The 13344-nt window shown below is 34.5% G+C and overlaps 1 protein-coding gene and 1 long non-coding RNA gene across 3 annotated transcripts; both read right to left on the bottom strand.

The window, feature by feature from the left end:
- Window positions 1–211: 211 nt before the first annotated feature.
- LOC128205082 (uncharacterized) lies at window positions 212–3761 on the bottom strand. The gene is made up of 3 exons (XR_008256169.1): window positions 3673–3761; window positions 683–753; window positions 212–534 (listed from the first exon to the last, which is right to left on the bottom strand). It is a non-coding gene; the product is annotated as an uncharacterized LOC128205082 (long non-coding RNA).
- A 3917-nt stretch (window positions 3762–7678) lies between these two features.
- LOC128205079 (uncharacterized) lies at window positions 7679–11488 on the bottom strand. Of its 2 annotated transcripts, none has more exons than XM_052906495.1 (3): window positions 11480–11488; window positions 8367–8495; window positions 7679–7879 (listed from the first exon to the last, which is right to left on the bottom strand). In XM_052906495.1, the coding sequence occupies exons 1-3, from the start codon at window positions 11484–11486 to the stop codon at window positions 7764–7766; spliced, it is 252 nt and encodes an 83-aa protein (XP_052762455.1). In that variant the 5' UTR covers window positions 11487–11488; the 3' UTR covers window positions 7679–7763. The 2 variants fall into 2 exon arrangements, with proteins under 2 accessions (XP_052762455.1, XP_052762454.1); XM_052906494.1 differs by lacking the exon at window positions 11480–11488 and adding an exon at window positions 9582–11125.
- Between the last annotated feature and the right edge of the window lie 1856 nt (window positions 11489–13344).

Below are 13344 nucleotides of genomic sequence, written 5' to 3'. Positions count from 1 at the left end.
CAATAAATCCTGGGGTACAATCACACGTTCCATCATCATTACAAATGCCATTTTGACATCCAGTGGAACAAGGTGTTTGACAAGAGGTGCTGCTGCCATAGAACCCCTTTTTGCACGAAATGCAATCTATGTCAGTCGTACAACGGCAGTTCTGATTTGCGCAGTTTAAACTACAATCTGAACCATATTTTCCTGGCATACATAGCTCGCATTTAGGCCCTTCGAAATCAGCTTTACATGGGCTACAAGTTCCATCGTCATTACATGCTCCAATGTTACACCCGACAGAACACCGCTTGCTGCACAAACTGTGTTTAGCATAAAAGGTATCTTTGCAGTTGTAACATGTTTTGCCAGAAGTATTTTCGCACGTGTAACAGTTTTCGGGACAAGAGTGATGGCATCTCCATCCATATATGGTTTCAACACATCCATCTTTACAGATATCATCAATACCACATTTTGACACTCCTCCTTTACAACACACACAGTTTTTATTGCAATCCACCTCCTGCCCGTCTATAATTATCGTCACTGGAAGAAATTTGTTTTAAAGATGGGAAGATGCTGCATCAAATGTTTCTTTTTCTTTAGATAAAACCAATAGTTTAGCAAACCTTTCACTTTAAGATAATTTTAACATACGCTATACTTCAACATTTCACATTTTACATCTACATACCTGCCATACAAGCTCAAACCAAGCAGAGGACAGTTAGATTCCAAAATATCATCTTTTTCTAGCTAATTTCTCTGAAACGACATAATTGAGATAGAGGTTTTTTTTTCCTTAATCAATTTCCATTAAGAGTTAGGTCAGCGCAAACTGTGTTAAACGGACACATCTCAATCGTATTTATTAATAACGTCATCCCGAACAATGCCTATTTAACAAACACTATATATTGATTGGCGACCTACAAAATAAATGAATAACATAATATATCAGGGTGATAATTTCTTTATTTTATTACATATTTTTATATAATCTTGAAAATTCAGAGTTTTTTATTGCTAGGCTAGAACTTTACTGACATTGAGTTTGAAGCATCCTTTAGATTGTTAAAATCAATGGACTTTGACCTGAATTTTAAAAGATTAACTTGAACTTATAAAAATGGCATTTTTTCCAGTCTTAATGGTTGTCTGTTTACATTAAAACGTTCAAGTAAATAGGAAGAAGTTTAAAACCTAAAAGGGCCAAACCTTTTTGTTTATAATAAGTGTCATTGTAGGCAAGATATGTATTGCATTTATCTAGTTCATGCTTAATACTCGCTACAATTAAATGCATTTATCTTGTCTGGTTGATGCAAAAATATATGCCATTTCCTTGTTTGTACATCTTAAGCATATATTTTTATTTTGAATTGCTGCATTTATACGAGCATGCAAATAATCAATACTAGAGGAAAATATGACTGCAAGGAGTTGAAATTCGTTCATGGATGGGTAGAACTCTTCTATTGGATGCATAAAATGGCATTTGAGTCAATGTTCAGTTGATGAACCTCAAATAATGGCAATTATAGCCGAAACACATTAACATGATAGATGCACATGCGCGTGGATGACAGACAGTGCAACTGGACAACCTGAAACAGACTCTCAGATTCAATTAGTTTGGGGTGTATCTATGTGTGTATTATTAATCAAAATCTTTTTCATAGACAAATACAGGGGTGGGTTTACTTATATTCAATATTGAACTTGTTTAATGGAATATATAACTAGTAAAATGTTCTCAACCATAAATGCAACAACGAGGAACCACTTAAGCAAGGATAATTTAATTTTTGTAAACGGTGTTACACATTGTTGTTTGTTATAAATTGCTCAATGATATTAATTCGCTGTTTTAAAACATTTTCATTGTTTATTCGATATTTATTAGCCTCTCAAGAGTCTCAGAAAGCGATTCATTAATAATTAGTAATACAATTAGTAAAGCAAAAAAGTATTTTTCTTTATGTATACATACACTAAGATCGCAAAGATTTTATCAGATTTATGTCATATGTATAATCCATGTATAACTGGAATGGTTATCTTCTTGGAGGGGTTTAACTTGAAATAATGGTGAACCAATTTAAAATATGCAGGATTGCGCATCGTTGATATACATCTATAAAAACATACATGCACATGACCATTCCAATAATTTCTTAACGATAATTATTATAATAGAAACGTGCATGGTAGTATAATTATTCATTAAATGTATCATTTAATGCACGTTTTGGCAAGATTTGCTGTAAAATATTGTTAAAAAATGAATTTAAAAAATATTGATTGTCCCCTTTAAATCATATATAAAGCACGGTGTTTTTTTCTGTATCTGAAGTCGAGTTTTGTAGATGGACTATAAACATTTTGTTTTGAGATGGACTAAGTCGGGATTTTGAGACGGGCTGGAGATTGTGTCTGATTGTCTTGCTCGGACAATGTATTTTGTAAAATCGGAATAAGAAGTTATGGAACTGGGGAACACTGTCGTTGTGTTCAAGTTGAGTTGAATTGTGTTAAGTAAAACAGTTGGTTGACTGCGGATGTTACATCACACACGGTTGGATAGGTATCAGTGTTAATCTTATAATCACTCCTCCTCCACCGACACACTCACGCACACACGCACACACGCACATACGCACACACACACACACACACACACACACACACACACACACGCACAAACACACGCGCGCGCGCACCCCCACAAACACACAAGCACACACACACACACACGCACACGCACACACAAACACACGCACACACGCACACACACACGCACACACGCACACACACACGCACACACGCACACGCACACACACGCACGCACACACGCACACACGCACACACACACACACTCACACACACCTATACCATTATTACAAGTCAATGTCATCGTTTGGCTTTATTGGTTGAAATGAAGAGAAAAGTGTAAAGCGTTTAAGTCAAACTAATATTTACCATTTAAAGGCGCTTAGGATGAGCGAAGCATGGGTTGTTTGTTATACTTCTTAAGTACACTGTAAATTAGTTTATTTTTCACATGCTATAGAGTCATGGTTTGGGGTGAGATGTAATTGTATTTAAATCAGGAAGTGAGGCAAAATATGCCTTTAATTAACTTGACATCTTAACTCTTATCCCATGTATTCATCTATTGAAAATTCATTTGGACTTAACTTGTGTGAGTGTTTCGGATTGAATTGTGGTGGTGTCTATCCCGTTGCGTTTCAGCTGTGTTTTGATTTTTATTTCTTCAATTGTTTTATATCGGTTGAATGTTTAAAGTTTCGATTTATTTATAAGATTGAACCAACAAAGTGTTCAAATCACTTGCTGTATCATTAGTCTCGCTACATAAAAATGATACATTTCTTATTCAACTTACCTTGAACTGACACAAAACAACATCAATATGACCGTTTAGATCTGGGGCCGTACTGGAAAAGTATCTTAATATTATTTTTTAAGAAAGATATGTTATGCCATGGTTCTTTCAGGTTATACTTAAGAGAATCATATTGTTGTTGTAAATGATAAAACAATTTTAGAGATTGTGTTCTGTGCGGTTATACATTATTTCAACAATTAACATTTAGAATACTATAAAAATAGCTGCTATATTATGGCCTCTGTCTTGTTGTAAAATTAATGAAAACTCACTTTGATGGAAAGAGTCCAAATCCTATCAAATCCAACCACATTACCGACTTTAAAATTATTTATTTGCAAAAACAGGAACAAAATACAAAATGCATAGATTCATTACTACCTTATCAACTTAGTACAAAGATGAACATCGTGAACTGAATAAGGAAAACATATACAACCATATACATAATGTTGAAACTTCGAAATTTATTTCCGTATTTGTTGAAAAATGCACAACAAATGACCTGTTCCTATAATCGTACAAAACTTAAACCACTACTTCCTCCTAATACATTTTAATTTAACCTCTCAATAAAGAGTGTCTATAAAGAAACGTTCAATAAATAATTTCTGTAACTGGTTTGCTGACGCATTTGCTGTAGTATATTTAAACGTATAACGCATAATGTATAACGCATCAACTGATGCCATATTCAATATTTAGATTTACTATCAAACAGAACAGAACAGAAATTTTATTCGACTTAAGCATAAAAAGCTCATCGTCATAAAAATATGTATAGAAATAATGCATGGCATGTGACAATTATAACATAAGTTCTATTAATAAATTAATCATAAGTTTGATATAAATATTGTGAGAGTGCGTATAACAATAATAAGAATGTTATCGAGATTAAGGTATAATATGAAAAGGTAATGATTTCGGTGTTATATAAATCTATATGAATTTCTCTCTATATATAAATACTGATCCACGTTGATTAATACAGCCTCAAGGTTCATGCTGCGTGGTACATACAACTTAGTGGCTATCTGTGTAAGGATATGAATATTACAAAACAGAGAACAACAACAAAAAACACACACACAAAAACAATAAACATGCACACAGAAGGAACAAGAATATTTGTACATCTCGTATGTCCTAAGGATCTACAGATTTATGTTTGAACAATACCGTTTGGATACAATCAACACAACAAAGATGGAAAAAATAGCAAATATTTATACTATATTAAGGAATCACGTAATTTGAAGGACTTATCACAGTAAAGCGCTAACTTTCTTAAGGATAGTTAGGTTATTACTTTGCATTAAAACAATATATTTCATCAAACTCGTATGAGTGTAATAATACTTCGGAATATATTGACGTCTTAGGTCTGCATATACTGGACATTTGAGGACGAAACGAAATTCATCCTCAATATCATTTAAATTACATTTTCTTTCATTCCTTAACCCTTATTGTGTCGACCTATTTCAATATTTATTTTATGGGATGATAAGCGTAATTTAGATAAAATACTAAAATACTTTGTATTTTCAACAAGACTGAGATATGGGGATTGTTCAAAATTGGTCTTAATTTCTTTGAACACAGCTAGATACGAACACAAGTCTAACCCAGACCTCCAACTGCTGATATAAATATCTCTGAGTCTACTTTTTAGTACGGAAACAAATACTTCCATTTTTACCGACTCAGGGTATTACCATACCTACCATCAAAGGTAGCACACAATACATTCAAATACCGACACGCTTCAATACATCTTAGTGATAAAGGCCATTGTTAAAATATAACACTATTATATTTCATCTTTCAAGCCCCGTTTAAGAACAATAGGCTACACGCGGTTGAAATAAATAGCTTAAGGACTTTTTGCTCTTATCCTGTTAAACGCTTTTCGTATACTTTCATGGACTACATGCAATGTATTGTACCTGTTGGTAACGCACTTAAATATTAATAATTGGTTTTGAATTCGAACCTTGCACACGTCTATTAAAGTAACACGCTCATGGTTTGTAAAATGCATTTTTTTTATTACGAAATAAAGTTTGGCAAATCATTAGTATGTATATAATATCAAATCATGTTAACGTGAACATGTCAAAGTTGCAGTCTAGTTTTTAATATATAACTTGTATGTATGTAATACGAACTTCCTGAGATTCAGACTGGGGTCTTGTAGTGAGATATGACCGAGTACCCATGTATCATAAAATAAACCCTACAACTAAGAAAGTGTTTTTATCCAATGAGTATGCGCAATTGTTTTGCTAACCCCTTCGAGCTTTCAAATGTTCATTCAATAAAGGGCGGCGTAGTAATTTGGTCATGTTTTCATGCCTTGTTTAATTTAACTGCTTTCGTGCATTAACTGTAAATATTTGTAACATAGATTTATTGATAACAGTTCATTGATTAATGTTGCTAAATGTTTGCACCTAAAATGAGTGAATAATAAATTGTAGAAAAACAAATTATTCACGAACCGGAAATTAAAAATCGAAAGCTACGTCATAAGCTATTATTTTGCATGAGGGGCGTCCAAGGCGAAGCGGCGCAGAAAACAACCGTTTTTAAAAAGGGGGATATGTTGAAAAAAAAATAAACATTCTAACTAGAATCAAAAATAGACATTAAAGAAACAGTGCATTTGTTGCTCTTAGCTGGTTTCTTTCTCTCCTTAGTTTGCAGTGAAAATATCAAATTCACTTATGTTTTTTCACTAATAAATAGAGGACATTGTTGACTTCAGTGTAATATCGTATTTAATTCCATTCGTAATCATAGACAAACTATATCTTCACACGTTATTTCGGCACTCCTAAAAAAGGTTTTTCTATGACACTTGTTAATATCCAGGTATCATGAAACCATCTAATATCATGAAAACAATGTTTACACTTTCGACGTTTCAAATATTCAGTAAGTAAATATCGACAAGTGTAATTGGTCAATGGATTCATGCACTGTCCAATTTTAAAAGAATTCGTGCATTAACTGTTATTATTATGAAAGTTAATGCATTAATGCATATGGTTTATAAATGAACCCTTTTTTAAATGGTGATGAAGTTATATTGACAAAACATGAACAATGTGTATTTTTTCTTAAAATTACAATATTTAAATTGGAGTCATAGTACTTGTTAGAAAAGAGCACACACACATACACACACACACATGTATACACACACATCCACGATCACGCTCGTACCCGAAACTAAGCTTTTTATCATAATAATCCCTTAATGATGTATTTAAAAATAAGTTCATGGTAAAATTTATGTTGCTAGACCTGTTGAAGTAAATATCTTTGAACTAGTTATATTTATATCATTCAATGTTATGTGGTGAGTAATAACACTGCAGACCTAAAGTGTCTCTATATAACGCTGGAACGAACACTGTTGTTAGTAAACAATTTAAGAATTACACTTGAGGAACACCTTCAGGTTTGGTTTATGTTGTAGTGTCTAAATTTATGTCTACAGTTCGCCGAAGGTATTGCATTTAGTGTCGGTTAGTAGGTATTACGCAATTAACATACAGCAATTTACATATCCTATGTAAAACCGATCGGTTAAAGTACGAGCTAATTAGATTGAATCGTTTCATTGAATGTTTTAAGCATTGCAAAAGTGCAAATTTCTACTGAAAAATGTGTAAGTTAAAACAGTTTGAATCTGTTCCGCCTCTAACACACAATGGGATTTTAACGCTTATAAAGCACAATATTAAATACCGAGTGTATGAAAGCATCTGATCGTTCAATGTCCAAAACCTAACGTCTCATATCTGTTCCTGATTAATGTTTTGCCTAACAACTCGTTTACAAATAATTTCATGCGAACGTTATTTTGTGTTGTTGAACCATAATCTTACGTTGATTTAGTGCTAGATAAAAACAAGATTCATGTGGCATACATGGTCTGCAGTTAAGTTCGTCTGCACAATTGTATTGTTACTTGACAAGCTTTAAATGAATCCAAGGTCCTCTTAAAATATTAAGTTAACCGTCAACGGCGCTTACACACCAGTTTGTGAGCGCTCAAGATCACACGTTCCAGACATTTATCAAGTGTTTAGAACATACGGGCACAAAACAAATACTGATATATGCACACCAGAACATGTTTATAAAAAACGTTAAATGATGAATATACTGGTTATAAATTTCTGGAAATAATAAACGATACATATTTAAAAAGGAATAATTCATTATATATACAAGCAAAATATGTCAAAATAAGCCCGATTATGTTCTAGTTTCAGAATAAAAAAAATGAAAACTGTTGTAACACCTCTAATCTCACACAAATACATTGTGACAGTGCTTCGAATGTCTACAGTGAAAGAACGGAATAATTTTCGTCAACATTCTTGTATATTGGTTCGTTTGCCTGTCTTTGAAGCTGTTCATAGGACATTTCGGTTTCACGATGATCTTCCTGTTCTGAAACTAAAATATTGCACATATAACAGTTCAAGGATAATACAGTAAAACCCCGCTATTCAGACCAAAATGTTCCTTATAGAGCGTTGGTCTATTTAATGAGGTTGGGCTGATAAAGGTTGTGAATGGTCAAGTGGTGGAATACATAAATCCTTACTAAGTTTGTATGGGTATTGCACAGTACATAATTAAGTTTTGGTTTTGTCATATGTACCAGGCAATTTATATCACAAATATGGAGCTATAGTATGAGTCTGTATCTGTGACCGAGTAAATGCCTATGTAATGTAATGTAAATACATTCACATATGCTTGGGGTGTTTGAGACAAGAGATAAAATACGCTGTTTCATATGATAACTTCCCAGATCCGTCCAGATATATAATTATTCCGTAAGTAAATTAATGATGATTAGTATATACATGGTGCATATAAAATATTGTTGTTTTGTTTAATAAATAGTTTTATTCAAAACTGATAAAAAGGTACATACCTGGTGGTGTAGACCTTCGTCTGTTCCAAAGGTAAACACCGACAACTGCACATATAAGCAAAATGCCCAAAACTCCAGATAAAGCTGCGGTTGCAACATTTGTGGGAGAACCAATGTAAATTCGTCTTTCTGAAATTACAACTTGAGCATCAAGCAAAAGCAAACTGTATAGTAGTATTACAAAGTGTATATATAAAGTGTGTTGCCGCTTTAAGATGTTTTCTTTTATGTAACATAATACATGCATATAATAGCACTATCTATAAAAAACAGTATAGATCCCGATTAATGTTCTGAAGTTGGCAAAAAGAAAGGCAAATTGCCAACTTATTTCTGAACTAAAAACAAAGAATTAATTCTAAACGGGTTATAAAAGATCCACTAAAATCAATCCTCGTGTGTATGAAGATGTTGTTAATATCTACATTTTGCAGGAATACTTATCACCCGACTGACCTATTCACACGTATCAATACTCGGACAACTAACTTAACTCTATGGCCGTAGTTGTATGTAACCAAAGCGTATATTTAACACTATCTTGTTTCAAACATCCGAATAAGGGGCATGGGGTACAAGTAAAATTATCATGAAAACTATTGTGAATACGTCTGATAAATGAGAGTATTCGTACTTAGAAAAGTAATTGCTAGCAGCAACGATGATAAAATAGCAAATAAAATTAAAAATGCCACGTCCGTGTAAGTAACCTCTTTAAGAATATTTGAATGTGAATTGTAAAATTTATGGATGCAAATCTGCAAAAATATTTTTGAACATTAAAAACGCTGTCGATATAAAATATGGAACTTTCAACAAAATATGGTAAAGTATCGAACAAGCTAAAGAATAATAGATTATTGTCAGAATGATCCTTTTCGGCCATTCGACAAAAACTTCTTTACATAATTATTAAAACCCACATTCCAAGCATGACATAGGATGTCTTATATGGAATGGAATTGTCTCAATTATGTTGCCCACATGTAAATATATTAAACGTAAAACGGATAGTTTTCTTGTTTGGTGTTTATCACCCCAAAATGCACAAAACATCTTTGAAGCTAATAGCTGCAATAAACATTTTGTATTGTAAAATTCGCAGTTTATGGAAACTAGCTGATTTCGATTTTTGCATATCTACTAGTGCGTTGTAAAGACAGTATAATATATGTAATACAAGTCTGTTGATGGCAACATACACCTGACACATACCTGAACAATCTTTGCCTCCAAGGTCATGGATGCAGCCATTTAGACAGTCGCCATCGATATTACAGCTCGTTTTTGAATCCCCTTGCTGACAATTTTCAGGGCATTTAATATCACACATATTTCCAAAAGAATTTCTGGAGCAACCAATGGAACAATAACCAGTATTTTGTTCGCATTTGCTTTCCAAACACGAGGTGCTACATGATTCGCTACAAGAAAGTCCATGGTAAGTTGTGTTTTTACAAGACAAACAGATTCCTGAATCTAGTTGACAAGTATCACAATTTGGATCACACGGAATATCGCACTTGTCTCCCCAAAATCTATCAGTGCATCCATTGATACATGCGCCAGTCTCAGTATTGCACTGCCCATTCTTACAGTTACTGCTGCAGCTCATGCAGCTTCCATTGCCGTTAGGGTAAAAGCCATCGTTACATTCGAGACACTTACCATACATCTGAGTACATCTTAAACAGTCTGCACTCAGGGACAAACAACTTTGAGAACAATCAAAGCCGTAAAATCCGTCAATACAGCCAGAAATACATGTAGGTCCACGTTCGCATGTACCATCTTTGCAATTATTCGGACAATCACAGCACGCGCTGTTATCAACATAAAACGTTTGGTTAATACATTGATCACACTTGGTTCCGATGCAATATTGTGCCTGACACTTGCATTCCTTTTCAGGGTTGGTGTACCCATCTTTACATTCAGTGCATATTTCAGATGCAGAGTCACAATTGCAGCTGGGTGGACATCGACAGGTTGATCCACTGTATCCATTTCGGCATGTACTGCAGTATGATTTATCATGTTGTAGACATGTTGCGCATGTTTTGTCACAAGGCGTTGTGCAATTGTCACCCGAAAAACTTTCAACACAACCAAGTGTGCACTTCCCCTGGTATCGTGTGCATGTGTATGCTTTGCAATTTTCAGAGCAATGTAAGTTACATGATTGTTCGAAAAAGCCTGATTTGCATTGGTCGCATTGATCGCCAGAAAAGTTAGGAAGACATTTACAAAACCATTTCTTCTGTCACAGGACGATGTAATACATCCTACGCTGCAAATCTCGTTACAGTTATCACCGTAACTTTCATCCGCACACGTATCACATTTCGCTGTAACAAAGTTTGGGCGACATTCACAAGAACCATCTTTTGAGCACAATCCATTTACACATCCTACAGAACATGAAACATTGCAGTATGCCCCATAAAATCCTGACTGGCATTCACTGCATGTATTTCCCATGAACTCAGCTCGACAATTGCAACTTCCGTCATCATTACAAACGCCATCCTGACATCCCGGGGAACAAGCTGTTTGACAGAAGGTATTTCTGTCGTAGAACCCCGTTTTACAAGAAGTACAATCAGTTCCAGTCGAACATCGGCAGTTCTGATTAATGCAATATTGTGTACAACTTGAACCAAATTTTCCATGTATACACGTCTCGCATTTTGTTCCTTCGAAGTTTGCTTTAAATGTACCACATGTTCCATCATCATTACAGACTCCCCCATCACACCCGACTGAGCAACTCTTGCTACACGCACTGGTTGTATCATAGAATGTAACCTTGCAGCCGTGACATGGTAAACCCCTGCTTTCTTCACACGAAGAACAGTTACCAGGACACGGGTTATGACATCGGTAGCCATATATACCATCAACACAGCCATCAAAACAAAAATTCACTCCTTCATCACATTGACCCACTCCTCCATTACAGCACACACATTCTAGACTGCAGTCAACCCCGTCTATAAAGACTGTAACAAATCAAAGGTAAAATATAGTTACTACCCGTATTGTTTTCTGCATAACATAATTTCAGATAAGAAGAAAGACATTTGATATGTATATAAACAATTCACACATACCTCCCATACATGATCGAGCCAAGCAGAGCAAATAAAATATCCAAAATGTCATTCTGTCCTAGAGATGTATCTAATAGTTGTCTGCAACAGACAAAATGTGGATATAGGAAGTCATTTGTTAGATTGCTGATTTAAAAAAGTCAAAATCTGTTTAATTCGTATTTGTTGAATTGTTGCATTTAACAATTACAAAACTATATTGATAAGTATAAGTACAATGTTGTCGTTGGACAATTATATTGGCTTAAAATTTGATTTTTATAATATCTCCGTATTTATCAGTTTAACCAGAATGATATGAGGAACGAAGTCTAATTTTCTGTACTTGGGCTGTGTTATGATGATTACATAGAAATATAATTCTAGGCAATCAACACAGAGCTCATATTTACGAGCACCTAGAGTCTTAGGTTTGAGACCAAGGCTAATGGATGTAATTTAAATGTTTCAAAGACAATAATAAATTTATGTACGGCCGGATTGTAGAATTTAAATTCACTGTTTGTACAATATTTTCAAAGACCTGGTACAATACATAGCGTGCGGAATATGATTATAGTCTTGTAATTTATCTGCACGGTAGTTTATTACGGTTACGCCCTTTTTATTTGCTACGGTTCCGATATGTCTGTTAATGTACAACATGAAAACAATCTCAAACATGATAAAATCAATACTTTTGTTCAAAGACGTGTACATTCTTGTTTATCCTGTACATATTTTATCATTTCAACCATAAATGCTGATGCTTAAGATTTCTTTTTAAATAAAACAGTGAATTGTATGTTTGCGTCTTGAGTATGACATTGATGAATATAGTAGAAAATGTTATTGCTCTTTAAAATTATTTTACCTTGAAATTTTTATTCGAAGCGATTAAGAGTTTTACCTTAAACACATTTAATTAGCCAATGTGCATTCATATTCCAGATATATCAGAAATGTCACTATATGTGTTATCTAAAGAGGTTTCACATTGTGAATATATTGATGCACTGAGATATGAAAAGTATAAGTATAAGTGTATTATGTATATTTATATCGATGCGCGATGTTATAAAAGCGCGTACGAGCAAATATCGTAAATTTAGGAATTCAGGCAGATGTTCAACGTGTAACGATAAAAAACGTAAATATAAATTGGAAACCACGTTGCAAAATATTTCCAGACTTATAACTTACTTGAAAAGTGTTACGATACATTCGTTGATAAGATAGTCATAAAATGTATTATCTTACTCGTATATTTTCTATGTACACACTGAAATAATATTACGCAACGTTTTGAATAAAGAAGGTTCTTAAATGAAATAACTGAGGAAATTGTTTGTAAAAATGGCAATCTCTAAACGTCTAATCAAATAGAGTAACATGAACTTTGAATCAAGAGATACTTTATAAATACTTTTATTTAAATCCAACATAAACAAACTTACGTTAGGCAACATAATTATTACGAAAAATAAAGTTCGAATTAAAATGCACTAACCGATTTTTTTAATTATTACAGTCCACACTCACGACTAACATATTTAAATTTCTTTCACGAACAGGAAGAAAATATCGCCACAAAGATAAGTCATCCCGCTTTACACTGTGAGTGAGTGAGTGAGTGAGTGAGTGAGTGAGTGAGTGAGTGAGTGAGTGAGTGAGTGAGTGAGTGAGTGAGTGCGTGCGTGCGTGCGTGCGTGCGTGCGTGCGTGCGTGCGTGCGTGCGTGCGTGCGTGCGTGCGTGCGTGCGTGCGTGCGTGCGTGCGTGCGTGCGTGCGTGCGTGCGTGCGTGCGTGCGTGCGTGCGTGCGTGCGTGCGTGCGTGCGTGCGTGCGTGCGTGCGTGCGTGCGTGCGTGCGTGCGTGCGTGCGTGCG

The sequence above is a fragment of the Mya arenaria genome, chromosome 10 (genome assembly GCF_026914265.1).
Source record: "Mya arenaria isolate MELC-2E11 chromosome 10, ASM2691426v1".
In the NCBI taxonomy this organism is placed as follows: domain Eukaryota; kingdom Metazoa; phylum Mollusca; class Bivalvia; order Myida; family Myidae; genus Mya; species Mya arenaria.
Note: the sequence above shows the minus strand (reverse complement) of the source record. Positions and strands in the feature narration are given on the sequence as shown.

Excerpts from the sequence above, each read along its gene's own strand:
- LOC128205079 (XM_052906494.1), bottom strand. The coding sequence starts at position 9,620 with ATGGCTGCATCCATGACCTTGGAGGCAAAGATTGTTCAG. Across the intron at positions 8,496-9,581 it reads TGGAGGCAAAGATTGTTCAG|AAAGACGAATTTACATTGGT; the intron begins GTATGTGTCAGG and ends TTGTAATTTCAG. Across the intron at positions 7,880-8,366 it reads ACGAAGGTCTACACCACCAG|TTTCAGAACAGGAAGATCAT; the intron begins GTATGTACCTTT and ends GCAATATTTTAG.